The sequence below is a fragment of the Plectropomus leopardus genome, chromosome 24, assembly GCF_008729295.1.
Source record: "Plectropomus leopardus isolate mb chromosome 24, YSFRI_Pleo_2.0, whole genome shotgun sequence".
In the NCBI taxonomy this organism is placed as follows: Eukaryota; Metazoa; Chordata; class Actinopteri; order Perciformes; family Serranidae; genus Plectropomus; species Plectropomus leopardus.
In genome coordinates this window covers 5,510,108-5,531,831 of record NC_056486.1, presented here as the reverse complement: position 1 = coordinate 5,531,831, position 21,724 = coordinate 5,510,108, and the positions used below count along the sequence as shown (strand labels likewise).

Here is a 21,724-nt window from a genome sequence, read left to right as displayed (position 1 = left end):
GCATCCACTCCAAACTCTTGAGAGGGAATAAAGCACTTTGAGGTGTTTTTGAACTTAACTGCTAATATCAATGCCAAGAAGCACCAAAGCAAGCTGGACTCCATAAATATCATTAAAAGTCTTTTATTCTTTTCAAACCACGGCTTACTCCAAAAAGAAAGTGGGACAAAGACGAGTTAATTGCCACTTTTCTAAATTAAAATGACACTCAGGCGCACATTAAACTTTAAGCAAGTCAGTCCGACACTTCCTGGGAATCCCCAAAAGCATTAACCATAGTACTGAAGCTGAACCGAGAGTGATTATGTAACAAGTGTTTATTTATTCATTTAAGTCCAATTCATTCATTTCATGGGGAACTGGGAGTTTGTCAGAAATCCAACTGCTATGACATAACAGCAGCTGGTTTTCAGATCAGTCTGTACACACCTTCAATCCACCCGTCTCTCCATCACCATCACGACAGTGTTGCTCTCTGTCAGTGTTAAAACAAGCTTTAATACGGGTGCGTAACAGCACCAAAACGATATTCAAGATTTGGTTTTGGGGTCAAGGTTTGATATGCTATTGATAAAAAAACTTTTGTCAAACGGGGGATCACTGCATTTAAAGGAGCAGCTAGCAGGATTTAGTGGCAACGAGCAGTGAGGTTGCTGTAGGGTTGCAGTGTTATACCTGTTTTAAGGAATACCGTGGTATTAAAATTGACAGTTATCATACTGTGTACATTCACTTATCTACAATAATGACAAACATGCCAGGCAGAGATTCCCTCCTGCGCATGTGGATCTCCTTTTCCCCTCAACTGTGTTTTTACACATACTTCTATAAAAAATATTCTCAAGTTTCAACTATTACAAAGTGTTTGTTCAACCAAAACACTGTTTTCTTTCCATATTAATCCTAATTGTGTCATACTGAATACTGTGACATACATACTGTGAAACCATGATATTTTCTGAGATTGTTACCATACCATTGCAACTCTAGGTTGCAGACTGCAATCAATGGAATAGCCCTTCCCAAATTTTGGAACCGATTAGTTATTGGACTGACAATAATTAAATTCATACTTATAGAAAGAATCACTTGTATTCTGCATTCATATGCAGAAATCTGTGACTAAAAAAAGCTAGATTGTTAAGGAAAACACCAATGAAAATATAGATATGAATATTATATTAAATTTCTGTCATCAGATACTCCTAATTCCTACACACTGGCCTTTTATGAAAATTATGCAAATGCAAAAAAACCCCAAAATATCAATATAATGCATACAAGCACACTTGTCAAAATGTGAAACTATTTCTGTAAGACCAAGTTCAACCATTCAAGTGAACAGTGAAGTTTCAGCTCCTCACATTCAGTTCAAGTCTTCATGCTCATTAGGTCCAGTTTGACACAGTTAAGTAGCTCTCTGCAGCCCTGCAGCAGTGGCAGTTGGCACTATGGACGGACTGGATGCACATTAAATTGCAGCAATGTAATAGAAGCATTTAGGTGATGCTGGTCACTGTTTCTTTCCAATCCACCACTCTTTGTCCACTGTGGCTATTACTCACTGAGAAACCATATCGCCTACAAATGATAGATCTACATCAAACACTCCCTCAACCACAGTTCCTCTTTTATCATATGATCTGTACATCTCGGGGCTAACAACTATTATGATCACAATAACAGATGATTGTCTCACTGCCAAAGCTTTCTGGGTGGAACACCTTTATGTGCTGACATTAGTGAATCAGATCATAGCAGGCCAATACAGCAGTGATTATTGACTCATTGGGTGCACCTAAAACCAAAGTCCACATTTAGACCAGACTACTAAAAATGGAAAAGTCTTTCCTTTGCGTTTTTAAAAAAAGATGTGTGTTCATATGATAACACTGTGAGAATGATACTAGTGTACTCCCAGGTCCAGTACATGGCGGTGTAACTTCGTAATGACACGCCATAGAAGAACACCACGTGCATGCGCATAGTGCGGCTGTGTGAAGTCTCCCTTCTCACAGGATCTGTGCATTGCCAGTTTACACACCAACAGAAGGGGATATGTTTGTTTTGAGAACTGGTTTCAAAAGTCTTCGTTTTCAGGCCCCCAAAACACCGATGTTGAATGAATGACAGCCATGCTGAGAACATTGTTTCATGCAAGAACAGTTGCCATGTAAAGGCAGTCTAGTGCTGAGTGAGAGGGCTGAACCAGGCTGCAATCTAACCACTGTGGGCATGTTCGCACCATCCATGTACACCTACTAAAGGCGTTTTTACCAGATTGCTACTCAAAATGTGGGACAACATTATAAAAAGGACCCAAACACAGACAGACCTTTTTCTTAAAGTGAAGGGATAGTTTTTTGTTGTTTCTGTCATGTTTTAGATTAGATTTAAAAAAAAATAAAATAAATTATATATATATATTGTTATATAATATATACACACACACGCACATATACAATGTTTATTTAAATGGAGTGGTGCGGATAGAAATTTAGGGGGGTGTTTTTGGTTAAACAAAAAGGATCTTACACTTAAAGAAAAAGGTCTATCTCTGTACGGGATCCTTTCCATAATGTCAGACACTTATAATAATTAGAGCCTGTTAGTGGCAAAAACAAGCACCTTTAGTGGAGGTTCATTGACGTGAGTAGTTATTGCCCAATAACGTTCCACTGTCAGCTGCAGTCTTTTCCCTCAACACATTCAAAAATAGCTGTTCCTGTTAGTCACTTAGACACAAGAACATGGGAAAATGGGTCCAGATTGAAAAATACCCAAGTTTCAAACATTTGTGGATTGTGTTGGATCGGCTCGTTAAAACCAAATGAAATCAGATACTGGTTTTGTTTCTTCAAGTCTGATTGGATCATCCTTCTTAAGTCGAAATCAAAGAGAAAATAAAGCACGACAGTGTGAATGAGCATCCTAATTTTGATAATTATGTTTATTTAGGAGGAACGAAAGAAACTAATTCCACATCTAATTGCGTATCCAATATTTCACCTTGCAAGCCAACTCTATTCCCCAACATGATGTAAAATTCAAAAACGCAGTGCAAGAGGGAGGGAAACCGACAGACAGACAGAGGGACCACCCACCATGCCAGTAATTGATCGCTGTGTCGACTGTGTTTGACACCACTGCTCTTTAGAGGCAAGATCAGAGTATCACACTCACACACACATATACACACACGCACACATACACACATACTGCATACCCAGAGGTAGCAGAGTGCAGGACAGGCATGACTAATCAATCGTTCTCACAGCAGGAGTCGACAGGCTGACTACAGGATTAAAGAGTTTCCCCTTGAGACACCAGATTCATCTGTGGCACCGCAGCACTGTTACACATCCTCAAATCATGAAATCACACAGAAACTACATGCACACTGTCCGTTAGATCTACTTTTCCCCACATTTTCTTATCAGGTTCTTCACTGCGTTGGACATCAGAACTGTCCACGAACACACGCAGGTCTCTGATGAAGGTGTCTTAAGCGGCAAACCACTCTATTGTCAAGAAATGTGAATCCATACAGGAAAAATCAAATATTTTGGACCAAAAATACTGACAGTGATGATGCAATAGTTAAGGGATAACCACTGGCGCTTTTATTTAAGGGTAAACTGGATCCTATTTTCCCGTGATTTTAAGTCTAAATGACCAACGGGAACAAAAAAATTTGAAACTGGTTCAGTATTGAGAGCACTGCAGCCTGCAGCACTTAACAGGCTGCAAAGTAACCACTATGGGGTATTTGAGCAACATCAATTCCATAAGTTTCCCTTTCAAATGCATTTTTGAGAAACTGTCATAAGAAACACAAGCTGGTCATTCATCAGTAAGCCAAAAATGATGTTCGCTACAATCTGAGGTGACCAAGAGACAGTTCAGAGCATTATCACTATCATCACAGAAATCAACAGGCTGCACAGTAAAACATCTACAATATCAAATATTCATTCATAACTTGACTTCATACTGATGGAGTAGATTGTCATGAAGTCAAAACTATGAAATGAAATTCATGAGGGTGACATTTTTAGTTAGTATTTCTGGTATTTGTGTATTTTCTTATATTTAAAAAGTTATTATTATGTGATACTCAAGAGTGCTTTCATTTTGACTGTCAAGCCTCTTTATGCAACTGATCTGATTTCTGCAACTAATGTTTTATGTTTCATTGATCATCTGGACATTTTAAAATGAAATATAAAAAAAAAACATATAAAAATGTAAAACATGCAGTTGTTTAACTCACTGATCTGTGCCACCTTCACCGTCACAGGGCTGGATGTTTTCTCTGCTGCCATGTGCCACCTCCCTCCTCCTCCCGAGCTCCTTCCTCCCTTCTCGATGAAGGCTCGGATGCGGCAGGCGTACGCCCCTCCGTCCTCCCCGCTCACCCCCCTCACCGCCAGCCTGTACTCTCCAGATCCTGTCCGCTCCAGGCTCGCCTCCCCTCGTTTCCCCTGCGCACCGCTCGAGGACGTGTTCGAGATCACCACCCCGCCACGCTCCATGGTGACGATATCACGGCCATCGGCCAGCCAGGTTACTTCCAGGGCGAGGGCGGGCAGGTTGTCGGCGGCAACGGAGCAGAGGAGGGTCAGCGTCTCACCGGGGGAGAGGAGCAGAGATGCAGAGGAGGGAGGGGAGGAGGAGGAAGCCTTCACACTGAGGGACTGACCTTGAGAAGACGGAGACAGAGACAATATTAGTCATCCTTATGCGGACATGCCAAACAAACAAACAATGCTTTGGTCTTTAATAAGTTTGACAATATGAAATGTTCTTAAGAATTACTATTATTCTGCACAAAGACAACAATATTAGACTCAGACTTTGCAAATCAATCAATGATGTTTTCATTACATTGTTAGTTAATTATAAAGGTCATACTATTCATCAGCAGCAAAGTTTGAAACTCGACAAGATGTAGGTATAGGGTCTTATAATTCTTTGGATAATCTATAAATGTCAGCAATTCAGGGAAAAGCCTAAGTGCTCAGTACCCCTACAGAGGGGTAATGAAAAATGGGGAAAGTATAGAACTGATGTGTTGGTACCATCCAAAACGTCTGTCAACAATCGTTCCAATATGTACCAAATGCAACTAAACTGAACCGGACTGCTTTGGTTTCCCAAAGCCTCCTCTCAGTGGTGATTCAGTCTTTTCTGTCTGTGTATCTTCAACAGTTGGATTAAGGGTTTGGACACGGTCTCCAGTAACAACCTGGACACCACTATTTGTAGAAGAGTCTCTGTATGGTGTCTGGAAAAGGACAAAAGACACAAAGCTCACTCTGTTTGACTTTTCTCATCCTCTTTACTTGAGTCAGTAAGTCAATATGAACTGACTGGCACACAATGGACCTGAGAGATATGCGTATGTGTGTGTGTGTGAGTGTGTGTGTGTGTGTGTGTGTGTGTGTGTGTGTGTGTGTGTGTGTGAAGCTCATCTCTGGTTTCATTACAAACCACTGGGTGTCTTCCAGCACTTTAAGAGGATATGGTAGCCCAGAAAGATATAAGATACGGTGACCACAGCAACCGCAGTGAATGAGTGAGAGAGAGTGTGTGAGTGCAGGGGGCCTCTCCGAGGACAGAAGAAGACTGAGAGACAGACACTGAGGGTCACGGGCGTCCTGGGACAGAGTGAGGCATAGAAGAGAGAAAGGCTCACAGAGGAGAGGATGCCATTAAAATGAAGACAGCCGCACAACAGAGAGGGAACTCTCCCACGTCCCTCCCTCTCTCCTCATCCTTCATTTTCTTCCAGTATCGCTCCACATCCAACAGCAGCAAAGGAAGCGATGAAACATACGGTGTATCCTTATTTTTAATCAGGGACCAAGACTGAGATTCAAAGATTATCTATTGCTCCCTTTAGAGTAATTATCACCAACATCTTATTACTACAGCGCTGCTACTTCAGGCATAATTACTGTTAAGGATGAGCCGGGAACCCCTTAATGCCAAGTTTATGTTGCACAGGATCACTTTTACATAGCATCTGTAACCCAATGGGTCTGAAAATGGGCACCAATAAAAGTATGCTGTATTAGGCAGAACTAGCTCACGTCTGTGTGTTCGGATTTTTTTTTTTTTTTTTAATCCTTCATTTACCCAGGGCATGTAAGAAAAATAATGTTTTTTTCTCATAATTTTGAAAGTAACATTGAGCTATTAAGCAATGCACAAATGGTCTTTGGGGGGTGAAGTATTCATTTAAGTCTGTGCTTCTATGACATAATTGGACTCAGGATGGACAGCAAAAAATAAAAGTATCAAAAATGGGTTTTGTTATGTTAATGCAGCTCAAATGCAGTTGATGTAGCCTCAGTTACAAAGCCACTTTCTAACTGTGCAGGTGACTGAGCTGCCAGTTACAGAAACTGGCCTCACGTTAGTTTCATCCATCTCTAGTAGCCTATAATATACTGACAGGCACACTTCAAACATGAGAACAACTTTCAACTAACACACAGAGAATTCGCTGCAGGCGTCTTGTTTCAACTGCAGCCTGTAGCAGCATCAATGACTTTTTAAGGACGCCAAATGATGAAAAGAAATCCAATACAACACTTCGCCTGCGCCGTCCTCCATGTCAAATCTCCAGTGTAAACACTGCAGCGACCAGCTTTAATGAACTGCAAGTCAACAACTGCTTCGTAAACAAAGTCATAAAAAGTATGATTCTATGGTTTTGGAGAGATGTGACAGCAGACGCAGAGTGAATATGTTGAGCTGAAAATATTACCTGCATTTACTTCTCTTATGCTGATAGTAATACTTTTTCTGCTGTTATCACTTATATATACTTAAAGTATAAGCTGCTGTCATGACTGTGTTTCTTTTTCTTACCTGTAGGAGTAACAGCAACAGTTCCCATCTCCTTTGTGCTCTCTACAATTTTTATCCATTTTCCTCCATTTTCATGCGTCCACTCAGTTCCATTGCATTCATAAATCCCTTCGTCAGATGTCGTCACTTTGGAAATCACCAATTCAAACACCCCATTCCTCCCGGGAACCAATCGGATACCTCCGTCAGCATAGCGCCTGGAAAACTTTGCCCCTGTAATCACGTCTCCCTGAGGGCCAAATGTCAAAATCTCCTCCGATGTTGCTCCCCTCTTCACCGACCAGGTGACGGACAGGTAGGTGGGGTGGGTGAGCTGCCGGGTGACGTTGCAGGAAAGCGTGAGGTCACTTCCTTCTGGGATGGCTGGGGGCGGGGTCACAGGGGAGACCCTGAGGGTGTTTGGGATGACTGACGGGGAAAGAGACAAAACAAAAATTTTAGAAATACATTAATGACTACTGAATATTGTTGGATGCCAAAGATAAACTGAAAACTCTCACTCTCACTCTCTCTATTTACGCTTTTTCCTTTTATATTAATTTTTCCATTACTTTTTATTCTTCTTTGGTTTTACTCATACAAAGTTTGGTGGCTAATCAGCAGCACATTTGCATTTTCTCCCCATTTTACTGAAGGCACCTTCTCAGCTGTGTGGAGGAATACCTTGTTTACTGCAATAATGTAGTTAAAAAAAAAAAACGAAAAATGCTTATTTTGGTGCAAAATCTGCAAAAGCAATGAATGACGACATAATTAAGGTGAGAAATGTGTTTCCCAGTGTTGCTTTATCTTCTTCACTGCCCATCCCCCGACATGATGAAGTTCAGCAGGGGAAAACTCTGTATACATAAAGGAACTGAACCTGAGAGGGACATCTGATTGAAAACAGACACGTTTAAATGGAACTGCATGTATGTAAAAACTAAAATAACATCAAAAGGGATCTAGAGGGTTAAAAAAAGTCTAGGTTAAAGATTCAAGATTACACCACTGAATGCATGTATTTATTAGGTGGAGTGACAGAATTATTAAAAATGTTGACTCACAAAGTCGAGCTAACCCTTTGAAACCTAGATTGAAATCAGTTTTCTTGTGTTGCGATGTTTTTCAAGCATTTAACTGTGAGAACGTGGAAAAAAAGGCAATGAGCAACTTGACATCAAAATGAAGAAAGAAAAGAGAGCGAAAGATATTAAACTGACAACAAAGACAGAAAAATCTAGAAAAGTTTTTATAATAAATACAATCATGTATTACTAATTATAATGTCGGAAAAATGTATTTTTTAAGCATGTTTTCTCAGGTCTTTTCCTTGTTAGTTTCTGATTTTTCTTTTTTTTGTTGTTGCAACTTTTTAGGTGATTTCTATGTAATTTTTTAGAAATTTCTTGCCAATATTTTGGGTCATTTTATGTGAACCTAGTCACTGCTTTCTTTTTATGTTCTTGCACATAAGAAATAAGCTTCAGGTTACACTTAAACTTGGTTAAGGCTTGAGCAAACTCTTGTCAGGGTCACTGAGAGTTAACTGAACAGACGCTCCAGATAAGGCTGTAAACTTGTGACTGTGTTTACATGAACACACACCCAGAGGAGTGTTCACAAAGGTTAACAACTTGCCTGTGCAGGTAACAAACAAACTCTCTTTCACTCTTGTTTTACTCTGATAATGAAAACTGTTTGGCAGTAATATGTGAGATTCAAGTCTTACCAGAGCAGCTTCCACTACTGCTTTGTTTTTTATTCCTTGCTATTATGACACATAAAGAAGGCTGATGAGTCACTGTGTGAGAGGAAATTAAAAAATTGGGGAGCTCATCACTGCTGGGTATCCTGTTGCGAGCACGACTTTGCTTTTAAATGCATCCACACAACAATAATGAAGTAAAGAAAGCGACATTAGATGCTTTGATGAATCACGTCTGCAGTGAAGACTTGGGGGGTTAATTATGAAACTGAGTGGCAGGCTGGATGACTACTAAACACAATTACAGGCTCTGCTTTATCATCACCACCAACTTATTTTGATCATTTACATACAAAACAAAAAATTATCACAAAGATTGAGGGCTGAGGTGTGCCCACATATGCTACACTCACTTCTGGTGTGATATTCAATTAATTATCGACTTATAAACACAAAATTTTAAAGTTATCCCAGCTTAACTCTTTCCAGCATGAAGTTCCATCCCCGAAATACTTCACATAAACGGAGAATAATCCTTTTTGGATGCTAATTCTAGTCGTGGTACAAATGAATCCAAGAAGTGGCAGATGGCCGGGAATGAAAATTATGAAGCTTTGCATTATGGGAATTCACGTCCTGTGGGAAAGACCCATTTTTAAAGCGTTCAGAAAGTAAAAACAGTTCGTCTCAACTTTAGATGGCAAGTAAAACTTTGAAGTGCTGGATAACTGTGTTTTTATATAGAATATTCAGATTGTGTTCAATATTTTTTAGTTATTAAGACACCATTTCCCCATGAATAAACTATAAGCATGTTGATTTTAAAACATGGGATTTTTACTAGTCAACAAGAGGATAAGCTATTGAGAGATTCTTGAGCCACATCACCAAATATGAAAACTTGAAATACATGATGACTGAAATGTGTGAGCCACTGGGTCACATTTGGCAGGAAATCATCAACCTTTATCCAGCATTTCATCCATGTTCAGAGGCATTTCGTCATTTAACCTTTTGAACCAGTTTCCCTCACTTTACCCTGCCTTTATGAATTCCTTGCACTGAGAGTTGACCTAAAACAGCCGCTTCACCTCAATTTTGGGGTCAAGGGCCTGAAACTGAAGAGGGCCTTAAAATGTCGGACTAAGAAGGCAGAAAAAGAAAGTTTCTGGCTGTAGCTCAGAGGGACGACAAAAGGATCCAGGGGCCAGCTGTGAGGGGCAAACTCCCAGGAACAGCACTGGGCTTTAGAGCCAATTTGACAAACAGGCCAGACTGTGCAACTACAACCTCCCAGTCAGCCATGTGATGCCATCAGCCCAAAAATATATATTTTTTTGCTTTGTTTTGGTGCTTCAGCTTCAAGTTCAAACACCTAAAGAGCCCTTATTAAAATCCTAAATAGAGATTTCAGTTTCCATATATTTTAAACCCAAAAAACTTCATGCACCATTCAGCAGCTTTCATAAGAATGAACAGAGATCCACCTCCAACACTTTATCCAGTTCTCTTTATACATCTATGATAAGTTGATGTCGTGACACAACTGTTCCTGTGATGAATTTCTGCCAGTTACAAGCCACATTTACACTGCCTATTCAAGGCGGGAATATCACGCTGTCATGCTGCCTCGCTATTCTGTATGGGATGACGTGACCATGGGTAGCACAGGTGTGATGCAAACAAGCGGGATATTTCAAAAGCAGCTGTTAGCATAGCTGCTAATTCAAAGAGGAAGAACAGTGGCTATAAATGTCCACAAATTGGAAAAATAATGAGATTCAGGAGCTTCTTACCCTCAGAGCAGAGGATGAGATCAGCTGCCACATTACAGAGAAGGTAAGGTCACCTTAGACAAATCACACACTGGAGTGACATGATGCCGCCGTCATTTGTTTCTGTGTAAACATCCAGGGGAGGTATATAGGGGGAGTTTGTTTGCAGCCTTATAGCACAATCTCAGTGTAAAAAAGGCCAAAGAAACACTTCCCCAATCAGAGATGTGTAGACAGGACAAACAATGGGGGACATCATCTTCCTACAGAGATACAGCCATGAAGTGTGGACAGAAGAGGACAGGACTGGACACTTGGAGGGGAAGTTAAGAGTCTCCATCAGTGCTGCTGAGCTGCAGTGATGTGAGTGTCTGTGGCAGATAACGAAGGCAGTACGCATAATCTGCGTTTTGCTCTATCAATTAAAATTAGCCTGAGAGGAGTTTTCAAACCCTCAGCGACCTGTACTTCACTTGTTTCTTACATAACCAAACAGCCTCAGCGGGCCAATGCAAGCTGTGTGAGTGTGTGTGTGCGCGCTTGCGCGTACAAGTCTCGACTGGTATAGACCCTCCAGCAACAAATCTAACTCGTCATCTCTGTTAACGACCGTCTCGTTCACACACACACAAACACTCTCCCCTTCATACACTACAAAACACACTAATACATATGCTCTACATATACACGACACCATCTCTGTCGCACATAAACAGAGCTGCTGCCTAGTTAATTCAGGTCTAAATTTAACAAGGTGTCTGGGGAGCCGTGCTGGGAAGCAGAGAGCAGTCGAACATGATGGTGCATTATGGAGCTAACTAACCCGCTGTCAGACGATCTCTCTTTGAGACTTCAGTTCTCAAATTTGGGGGTTCGTTGCATAAAATGCTCCTGAAATCTGTCTTATGTTTCATTTCTAAAAAAAGGAATTGACGTTTTTAAACATGCTGTGTGTTTGGGCTTGGGGTAACACTGGATATGAACCAAAATATGTGTGTAATTACTGACTGGATAACTGTGAGCAAAAAACTCAATTAAATTCAAAGGAAAATGCTGAATATGGGTTTCTCTCCTTCCCCTCTGTTTCTGTGTCAGAAAATAGCCCAAATTAAAACAGTACACAGCGAGGTCTGTAGAATTTCCAATGTGGATTGAAAACAGTTTCTGGGCTGGTTTCCGCTGTGTGTCTGAGTGGAGAATATGTTGAACTGACCCCAATGAGTCAGAGGTCAAATACCTGGAGGCAATATTAAGAAATATTAAATAAAATCAAACAAATTACAACCAAACTATATGAAATTGAAAAAAAAAAAGAATGTGTAAAAATGTGCTTTTGCATGATTTGGGAAAATGTTATTGGAAAAAATAAACACATTAACAGAGGTAATCATGTGCTTTTGCTTCCATTGTCTTTTGTAGAATCGGCCTGCCTTAAAATATTGACAGAATCCTAAACCAGGCAGAGCTGTCGCGAATAACATTTTCATGTTTTTGAAGCTTCAGCAAGAATTACCCGAAATTATTTGAAGCTTCAAAACTTGCAGTCATTATTTATGAACTTTGCTATTATTGCAGTTATGAGTCGAATGAGAGATGAGGACAAAAATCAGAATTTTCCACATTATTAAAGTGAAAACAGCTACAAAATGTGCAATGATCACTTCAAATAAATTGCAGCTATACCACATAAAACATTAAAAATTTAAAAAAGCTCATATCTAGGCCTACAAACAAATGACTTGATAAATAGCTTATGCCAATATTGAATAATGAAGGATAACTTTTTCTTATTCCACGGGGTATTATTGGGCGATTTTTGGATTTATGCCTTCATAATTTTTTTTAAGAAGCCAACTTTCTGTTTTTTTTTCTTCTTTGCGTCCCTTTGTATGATTCTGTGTTCCCTATTTAAATATGGTGATTTTTGCAGGTCCATGAATGCAGCACAAGCAGAGCTATTTCTGAATTTATTTTCCTCAGCAGCACTTTGTGGAGTTGCATGCTGGCAGATGTTTTAATTGTTGCAGGCTGCAATAAATAAATGAACGTGAGGGAAATCCTTCTATTTCTTATTTCATGAGCTATTTAGGATAAAGCCTATACCATAAAAAACAGGAAACAAAACCTGAAGCACTGGAACATGCATCAAGACGTTGATTACATTGGCACTGATAGAAACTTTGAAGCTTCAAAGCTTTTGGGACAGCCCCACACCTTTGCAATATAAATGCAGATTACTATGAAATTAAATAGTTTGCCTCCCATGAAAAATTTTCATTGTTTTTGACGTAACATTTTGAAGCGATTAATGGAGTCACAGGACAATGAAAATAAATGTTGTTATAGCGTGCTCTTCTCCCACATTATGGTCAGGAAAATTAAGCCAACTATTGATAACTCTCCTGCTCATTATAGACCATGTAATTTAACATTTGTCCCTGCGGAGTGCTTCCATTATACGCCATTCGATATTTATAATCTTCATTTCACTGCCCAAACCTCTCTCTCCCTGGCCTTCATGTGACACAAGCCAAGTACTCCCACCTGACATCTGCTCCCCACCACGAGTGTGTTGAGGTGTGCATGGTGTCTGTGTGGCAGCCAAATTATGAGCCAGTAATTGTCTAAAACCAGTGGGAGTGTGTGTGAGTGTGTGTGTGTGTGTGAGCGAGTGAGAAGGAGGATATATACATGGTCAGTAGAGCATTAGTAAGTCATGGGGATAGCTGTTAAATGAAGCATTGTAGCCTGCTAGCTTTTCTCTCGCTCTCCCACACACACACACACACACACACACACACACACACACACACACACACAGCTTAACATGCCATTATAAATTATTACAGTTAATTTTTGCAGAATCAGAATTTACCAGTGAGTTGGACCTGAGCCTCGTAGTTGCCGCTGATGACAGAGTCGGTGCTCGGCGTTTGACACCAGTAGAGGCCGGCATCCATCACCTTCACCTCCGCTATCTTCAGCTCTGCCTCGTTGTCCTGCAGACGCATCACCGAGATGTCACCAGAAGCGACGCGTTTGCTGAGCGACGGGTGGGAGTAGCCTGCATCAAAGGTGGAGATTATCTTTGTCTTCGGCCCGCTGGACTCCCTGGACATCGACCACTCGAAATCCTACAGGACAGAGCGGGATAATAATGATGGCCGTAATAGATGAATCTATACGTTTTCTGGTCGAATTTCCAAGAAGACATTTGCGCTGACAAGCCTTCTTTTTTGTTTCAGTGTTCTGATTCTCACGACTAACATCCCAATCTTTTTGATGTATGTTTAATACAACAGGTTTGACTGTAACTCTTTCATGATCCATTTGGAGCTCCCTCCGTGTGCTTTAAAACAGAATATCAAAATATATTCACAGGACAATTAAACTGCTTTCTAATTGCAGGGAATTCTGGGACCTAAAAGCGGGATAAAAGGTTGAGAAATCTTAAAGAGTACTGTGCACACTTTAGTGTTATATGGACACTTAGATATGTGGTCAGCTTCTGTTTGAGTAAATTTTGCAGAGTTATTTTAGGAAATGATGAGGCCTTTATTTTAAGAATCAAACTATATATATATATGTATATATATATATATGACAGACCTTCTGTGAAACAATGGAATTGGAGCAAAGTAAAAATCAAAATATCACCAGCCTTATTCTTTCAACCCATGATCTGTGTTTTAGAGAGAGCACGTGCACACGTGAAATATATGGTGGTGTAAGAGACACTCACCTGCTCACGAGGTCCACTGTAATCATTGACGTCACATCTGATGGAGACCGGCTCCCCCTCCACACGGATCAATGGACCAGGAGACACCGTCACCACCCGGGCCAAGCACCCACCTTCAGAGATAGAGAGAAGATGTTAACTCACTAACAAATATGTGTAAAGAGTTGCTGTTTCTTTTTTTACAACAGATTTTACAGGCAGAAACAAACACAAATGTGGATTCTTTTAGCGGTCCATCCTCACAAAGCAAGACCCATCTGATCTTGTTGTAAAGGCGGAGACAAATCAATGCTCAATGCAGTGATTACATCAACACCAATATGTTGCAAGCATATTAGTCCTTTTTTTTCACATCCAAAACCTCATGTCATATATGCCATAAAACATGACATGAAAAAAAAAGAAAAAAAATTATTTGCCCAACTTTATAAATGGATTCTTTGGCTTAAATGAGTTAGTCTTTTTTTTTTTTTTTTTTTAATTATATCAACTTTCTTTAATGAATAAATGCCTCTCCTTGTGTTCATTAAGTGAGAGAGCAAATATTTTTCTTTTGCTGCAGTGAAAATTATGTTTTTGAAATAAACTTGCTAAACTCCAACCTATATGGACTGAAGCAGATTTAAATAAAGAACTACTGTGAATTTTGGAAATGATATGATGATGATGAAATGATACATCTGTCTTTTCTTAATATTTTTTTTATTTTTGGACTTTACAAAAATGCTGTGGAGTTGCTGGAAATCACATAAATTGGAAACAATCCCATGCGGACACCACTGCATCTAATTCTGCAGTTTACTAACATTAGTGTAGCCTAATCTTAATCTGCTGTTGTCATGGTAACTGACATATCAGCTCGTCCAGTGCAGGTGAGAAAAGGTAATGAAATACCAATTAACAAGTATTCTTGTAGTCCCACTACTTCACTGTAATATCAAAGATACAAATGTATACATTTCATAGAGTCTGAAGATAGTCACGCTTCACACAAAATATCATCAATGGAGGGTGGCATGTCTAGACTGCTTCCTCTTTTTCTTGCATTTTTAAATTTTTTTGCATTCACTTCCTTTTATGTTCTAATCTGTGAGCAGTTTTTATACTTCTATATTTCATGACTCACAGTCACTATCACAAAGAGCTGCAACAAATTTAATAAGCAACTATTATGATAGTCTAATAATTATTTTGGGTATTTTTTTTTAAGAAAAAAAGCCAAACATTTCTTAAATACATGCTTTTATATGTGAGAATTCTATCATTTTTTGTCATACATTGCAATAAACTGAATAGTTTGGGATTTTTGGATTGTTGGTCAGATAAAACATACCATTTGAAAACATCACTTTGGACTCTGGGAAATTAAACACTGCATATTTCATTATTTTCTGGCATTTTTAATCAATCAAGAAAATAATGTGCAGTAATGAAAATATTTGTTAGTTGCAGCCCTACTACTGTACAATTCACATTGAGCAAAAGCACTTTTAATGTCATGATTTCCATTACAGCAACTGGAAAGAAAAGAGTTAAAAGAGAATAAATAGACTTGCAAAAAAAAAAAAATTAAAAAAGAGAGGTTGTAGAATGACATTCAAATCTGATCAAAACTCATATTGACCACCAATCTCCATCTTAATCATTGCATGTTTCTAAAATGACTCTGCTTTAACACACACTTACATACAGGGCTTGTTGCAGCTTGTGCAGAGTTGAACAACATTGATGATGACGATGCTAAAACCTGATCCATTTTCTCCATGTACATGTATTTCTGCACACACATGCCCACATCATCTTATTTGGCAAGAACACCAACCACAGGTTATGTCAACACTGCAGCAGATTTCCCTAAAGTAGAAATCAACCGTGCGAGACTGAGGTTTATATAAAGTGACTCTCTGATTCAGTTTTCATTCTTTAACATATAATTAGTACTGTTTGGTTATACTGTAAGGGTTATCAAAAAACCTGGTCTACATTCCTCGTTCTCTGTCAAAGTTGAGAGTTAAACTCTGACATTCCAGCTGAGTGAAGCGTGTAGAAACACAGCACGGCCTGACTGACACTCTGCTTCCTGGTTGGAGGAATCTGGCTGTAGGCCGCAATGCTCCAACTCTGACGGCTGCTCTCAGATCAGCTAAAGGTGAAGCGGAGCTGCTGCATGCTGCTGGGTTTGTTAATAAACTCCAGCTGAGCACTATCTGTTTCTTGGCAGGCTGCCCGTAACAATCTTTACCTGGGAGAAAATGATACACTCAAAGTATCGACTTTTGACTTAGTTTGTTATTTGTTTTTTTGGTGCCGAGGGGTGGGTTAAAAATAGATTTATATGCACATTTCCCACAGAATTAGATTCTGTGGTGGCCGCCAGATTAGCAAACTTTCTGTTGCTGCCTTTACACAAGTTAGACCTAGCACTGGACTACAGGGTGCACGGTTTCCATGGTAACACAGCTGATTTAATCTGAAGTAGATCAGAAAAATTATAGATGCTGTTGTCCGAAGACAAACACAAACATTTGGTAATTCTTATAAATTAGAGAACAGATGTTTCACTGTCACTGCCCTTGGTGATATGCTGCTTCGTTTGTCTTTGTCTCTGTCAACTCCCAGATTACACTGATACATAAGTAATTGCTAAGCACACTGGAAGCACAGCAAAATCTAAAAATAGGTCCAACAGGTCAAGAAACACGAGCAGTCAGACCATCAGACAGATAGAAACCTAATCCACAGGTTAGCTAAACTTACTTTGGAACAGAAATCAAAAAAGTGAACGGTAGGAAGTTTTCACGCTCCATCAGTCTACAGATTAGCGTCCTGGTTCAACTTTGACCAACTGTACTTTACTGCTGAAACCAAGTTTGTAATAATCCATACTTTTACTTTAAATTGGAAAAATAGCAGTATTGAATAAACCTTTTTTTGGGTTTAATAATGGCAAAAAATATATATATTTTTAGAAAACTCCTCAAATAACTATGTCTAATAAAGGCATTTTCTCTTCAATGCATGCAGTACTTCTGAGAATTTTCTTATATTCTAAAAATATTTTATACATAACAAGGCAGAGTGAAACTGTAGGATTCATTATGACATTTCTACAATATTATTATATTTATTCCATTATATTTGCTCAATAATGGACCAGTTTCAGAAACGGTTGTTTTCATTAGTCACTTATTCACAAAAACGTAGGAAAATACGGTCCAGGTTTCAAAAACTATCAAGTTTAGGGGAAAATTTTTGTTCTGAATCATAGCGTAAGCATTTATTCTTAAGTCAGATATAACCTAGAACCAATTCTGTCAGTTTGATACAGTATTGTTTTTAGGTCATTTATGACTCATCACCTAAGATATTACTAGAAACTGTTGCAAAAAAAGGAGTTTTTGTAGAAAATCAAATGTCTTCTTTCTTGGTCCTCCTCCTAACAAAAATCTGCACTTGGATCAGTTTTGGGTTCAAAAAAGTGCTTTTTAAACAAGTCCTGTGCTCCATCTTCATCCAATACTTGAGAGACTCCATCAATGCTTGAGTTTTTGGCAGTTAGCCTGGTGTTATGTGTGTGAGCTTGCTGACTGCGAGCTTTTTTCTGCTGCCTTTTTCTGCTTTAGTAAGTAACAAGTCACAGTGAAATACGTACCGCATAAAAAATACTGTATGCTACGGTTTCTGTGTACTTTCTCTGTCAGGAGCGGTCCGCATGCTTTAGGTCATCTTTATCAGATAAACCAGATTAATGGACTTAGCCTCTGAAACATCCAAAGACTTTTGTTTGTCATTGTCAACATTTGAACAATAATACAGTATTAGATGTGTTTAAACTTCAGTGTTTGTATTTAATTGATTTCATTTCATTCTTTTTTATTTATAATTATTTTTTTTAGTTTTATTTATATTTTATTTTCTTTAACTTATTTATTTATATTTATTTACTCTTATTAGGTTGGGGGTGAATTACAGGTGTGCTGAATCTCCAGTCATTGCACTGAAATTTTGCTTCCAATTTTTTGTCTTTTGTTTGTTTGTGCACACATGCATAATAAAATTTAATTTCATTCTTTTATTTCATTTTACTATCTTTATTTATTTAAATCATTTTAGGGGTAGGGTTGGGATGGATTACATGTGTGTTAAATCTTTTTTTTATTATTTACTTTTTTTGGTTTGTTTGCTCTGGTATTTGTGTATGTTCTTGTTTACTGTTGCTAAAATCAATAAAGACATTGTTGGAAAAAACAGACTAATGACAGTGTGAAAAAAATGAATCATCTAACACTCATGAGCTATATGACGTCTAACAAGTATGACACTTTAAATTCCACCATAGGGCTTGTGGCTGCACTTCAAGCTAATATGACAAAGTGATTCATTCAACTCTAGAAAATCCAGCATGAAGAATGTCTGAGGTACAGCCATCCAAATACACTCTGCATTTTGCACAGTCCTTTTCTCTGCGTTCGAAGGTGCAATAAGATTTCTGCTGTGCCATATCATAAAATGACCAGCATATATACCTCAGAGGTGAGTGGGACATTTATCACACACAAAAAAGAGATTTCTTGGCCAGCTGCTCAGATTTATGGTTTTCAAACTCAATTATCCTGCCTGTCTGTCTGTCTCTCCTGGAAGGAATACTGCACAGCCAGCGGAGCCTGAAGACACCCGCAAAGTTTGATAATCAAGTCAAGAATCTGAAAAAAGTGGACAGTGGCATATTTTCATGTGTGGAGCATCAGCTAAATGCAGAGAGGGGACGCGGTGCCCTCCCGCCATTACATTTATTTATCTGATGAGACAGTTAGCTTAGCTACCTGGGTGTATGGAGGTAACAAAATCTGCCCACAAGCAGCTCTAAAGTTCACTAATTAACATGTCGAAACTTTTTCTAAAAACGAACTTTTTAGAAACTATCACCCCAAAGTCAAAAGTGTATAATTTCCCTCTTAAGTGCAGTGCTATTTATTTTGCTGTGAGTTGCAGAGTGTTAGAGATATCGGCCATAGAGATGTCTGCCTTCTCTTCAACATAATATAATTAGATGGCACTCGGCTTGTGGTGCTCAATGTGTTTTTTGGGCATATTTAGCACCACAGGCTGAGTGCCATCTAGCATCATTATATTCCAACACTTGGCAACTCATACCAAGACAGGTTAGAGGAGCTTTAAATAGGTTTGACTGGGCTGTGATATCTCGACCTATCACAGAAACTTGCTTGTCATCATCTATTATTATGAGTTCAAACATATCAAAGTATATCAAAGTAAAGAGGTTAACATTGGGGCCGGGCTGCGTACTAGCAAGAATCCGGTGTATAATATTGTGATAATCAAGTGCATCTATATTTACTTACGCTGCTATATCAGCACCAGTAAAAACATTGATTTCCCGAATGTGGTTCCTATAATCAGGCCTAATAATAGTCTTGTACAGTTTCTGTTCCTTCCTTAAATTTAGATGGTAAATGCTCCAAACTCACACTATTCCCTTCAACTTTAACTTGACTTTGAACATCTCTGTGCTCTCTTGGCCTGACCCAGCGGTCATAAAATATTTCTCAAACATAAATGGCAAAATCTGGGGGTGTAGGGCTTGCAGACTGCATTATAAATGGCGACATTTCAATAGTTAGTCTGCTTTTATTTTCTTGTCCGTTCCCAAAACTGTGCTGCTGAGCGTCAGGCATGACAACTGAGTCCGTGCTCAGGGAAGTAATTTGCTCACTATGGCCACTTCCCTATCTGCAGCGTCAGAATACACACACCTACAGAAACACACACCACAGGAAGGCTGGCGACATTTGATCATCTTACACTGCACTAATTTAAGCCAAGTCCCTCTCTCTCATACACATACAAGAGCCTCCATGGCATCCACTTTTGTGCTCATAAATATATGGCAACTTCAGCTCTGTTTGGCCTCATTTGGCCCAGAGGTGGGCCGATGAACAAGTCCTGGTTTGTCTCTGTGGTGAAAACAGGATAATGACTAAGCACTGGTCTGGCCCTTTAGTTCAAACCAGTTGGATAATTAGTCAGCCTGGTTTGACTCTGGTATGAAGACAAGGCAAATAATAAGGCTCATCATGACGGCCAGCACAGTTTGACTCCAAAGCGGGCTAATGGGACCCTGTCAGAGCTGGTCACCTCATGATGGCCACTTGGTCCTCATGGAGGTCCAGTCTTTAGGGGATAATGAGGCTAAACAGGAGTAACCGATGGGAGGAAACACATTAAACTTGAACTATAATCTCTCCTTGTCATTTTCAAAAGTGTTTAAGAATTAATTATACACTATGTCTTCCCTCCCCACAACAGAACTGTCACACACTGGCTGTTTTACATTTTAGTTAAATGAGAAAAGGAGAAGTTTTACTCCTTGTCTTCATCTTCATGATGTGTTGGTGTTTTGTTGACCTTAAGCCCAGTGAATATTAGTCAACAATTCAGAAAGTCGTTGCATTTGCAGTTTGAACATAGTGAGACAGTTTAAGGAGGGAAATCTATCTAGAACCCACACAGTGAGACTACAGTGCCAAGCCCCGTTTAACAACGTGCCATATTTGGCATTTTTGCTTGTTGTCATGTACAGACATATCTGACAACATATTTTTTTGATTTTTGACAATATCTTGTACTCACTCCTAAATTCGGCATCATTCAATACGCCAACTGAGACTTTTATTCATTAAATACCAACATTTTTTTTGGTCTAACAGCTTGTTGCACCCATTAGCTTCTTCATTTGAATCGCACAGTGGATGACAGGGGCTAGCAGTGTGAAGCAGTTGAAAAGGTTCAAAATTAATGACATGTAGCGTTGCTAGATGGATTTAATATAAGCCGAATTTGTAAATAGGTGTTATGAAAACATAAAACGTTGTAGTTTATCTTTTAGACAACATGAAAGCTTACCGACAAGCAAGTAATAATAAAACTGACAGGTTTCTGAACAGGGTTCAACATTCGGTTCCTCTTGCTGGGGAACATCGACACGTATCTGACTTAATTGGCTCTCAATAGTGAAGCAAAGAAACGTTTCTTACCGATCATTAAAAAACCAAAGGCGAGTGTGAGGAGACAGTTATCCATTTTCACTCCTGTCTTCACCACTCTTGTATGTCTTCCTTAATTTCCCCCCGTTTCTTTGTCCTGCGAGGGGCAACACCAGTCCTCTCCCGCCGCTGCCAGTCGCTCAATCCAATAAAACTCTCAGATATGAGCCCGCACCGCACCGCACCGCACACCGGGCGGAGCCGCAAAGCGAAGCGGCTGCACGCGCGTGATTCCCCCAAAAATCCTGCAAAACGGAAATCCCGACGAGAGTGTTTGCACGGTTCACGCACTGACACTGAACCGGTTTAACGTGTGCATGGGAATGAGGGCGAGATCGATAGAGGCAGAGAGGAGCTGAGAGGGAGACAGTGGCCGGAAGTTAGGTGACGGACTGGAGGAGGAGTAGAGGGAGACGGGGAGGTCCCAGGTGGAGAGAGACAGAGATCCCGATATCGATCTAAAACTGTCTCCAGGTTTATGGTGCAAATATTAGCAGAAATTACGTGAAAGCAGAGGTAGAATGTAACTAAGTACATTTACTCATCTACAGTACTTAAGTACAAATTTGAGGCACTT

At 39.4% G+C, this 21,724-nt stretch overlaps 1 protein-coding gene across 1 annotated transcript in view; it reads right to left on the bottom strand.

Annotated features, from left to right (window-relative positions):
- ptgfrnb (prostaglandin F2 receptor inhibitor b) overlaps positions 1–21,465 on the bottom strand; it is a 71,825-nt gene extending 50,360 nt beyond the window's left edge. Inside the window, exons 1-5 of the mRNA XM_042512948.1 lie at positions 21,139–21,465; positions 14,084–14,196; positions 13,217–13,475; positions 6,880–7,287; positions 4,274–4,702 (exon numbers count right to left, since the gene is read on the bottom strand). Coding sequence (XP_042368882.1) covers positions 4,274–4,702; positions 6,880–7,287; positions 13,217–13,475; positions 14,084–14,196; positions 21,139–21,184 — 1,255 coding nt within the window. The 5' untranslated portion in view covers positions 21,185–21,465. The remainder of the gene's footprint in view (positions 1–4,273; positions 4,703–6,879; positions 7,288–13,216; positions 13,476–14,083; positions 14,197–21,138) is intronic.
- Between the last annotated feature and the right edge of the window lie 259 nt (positions 21,466–21,724).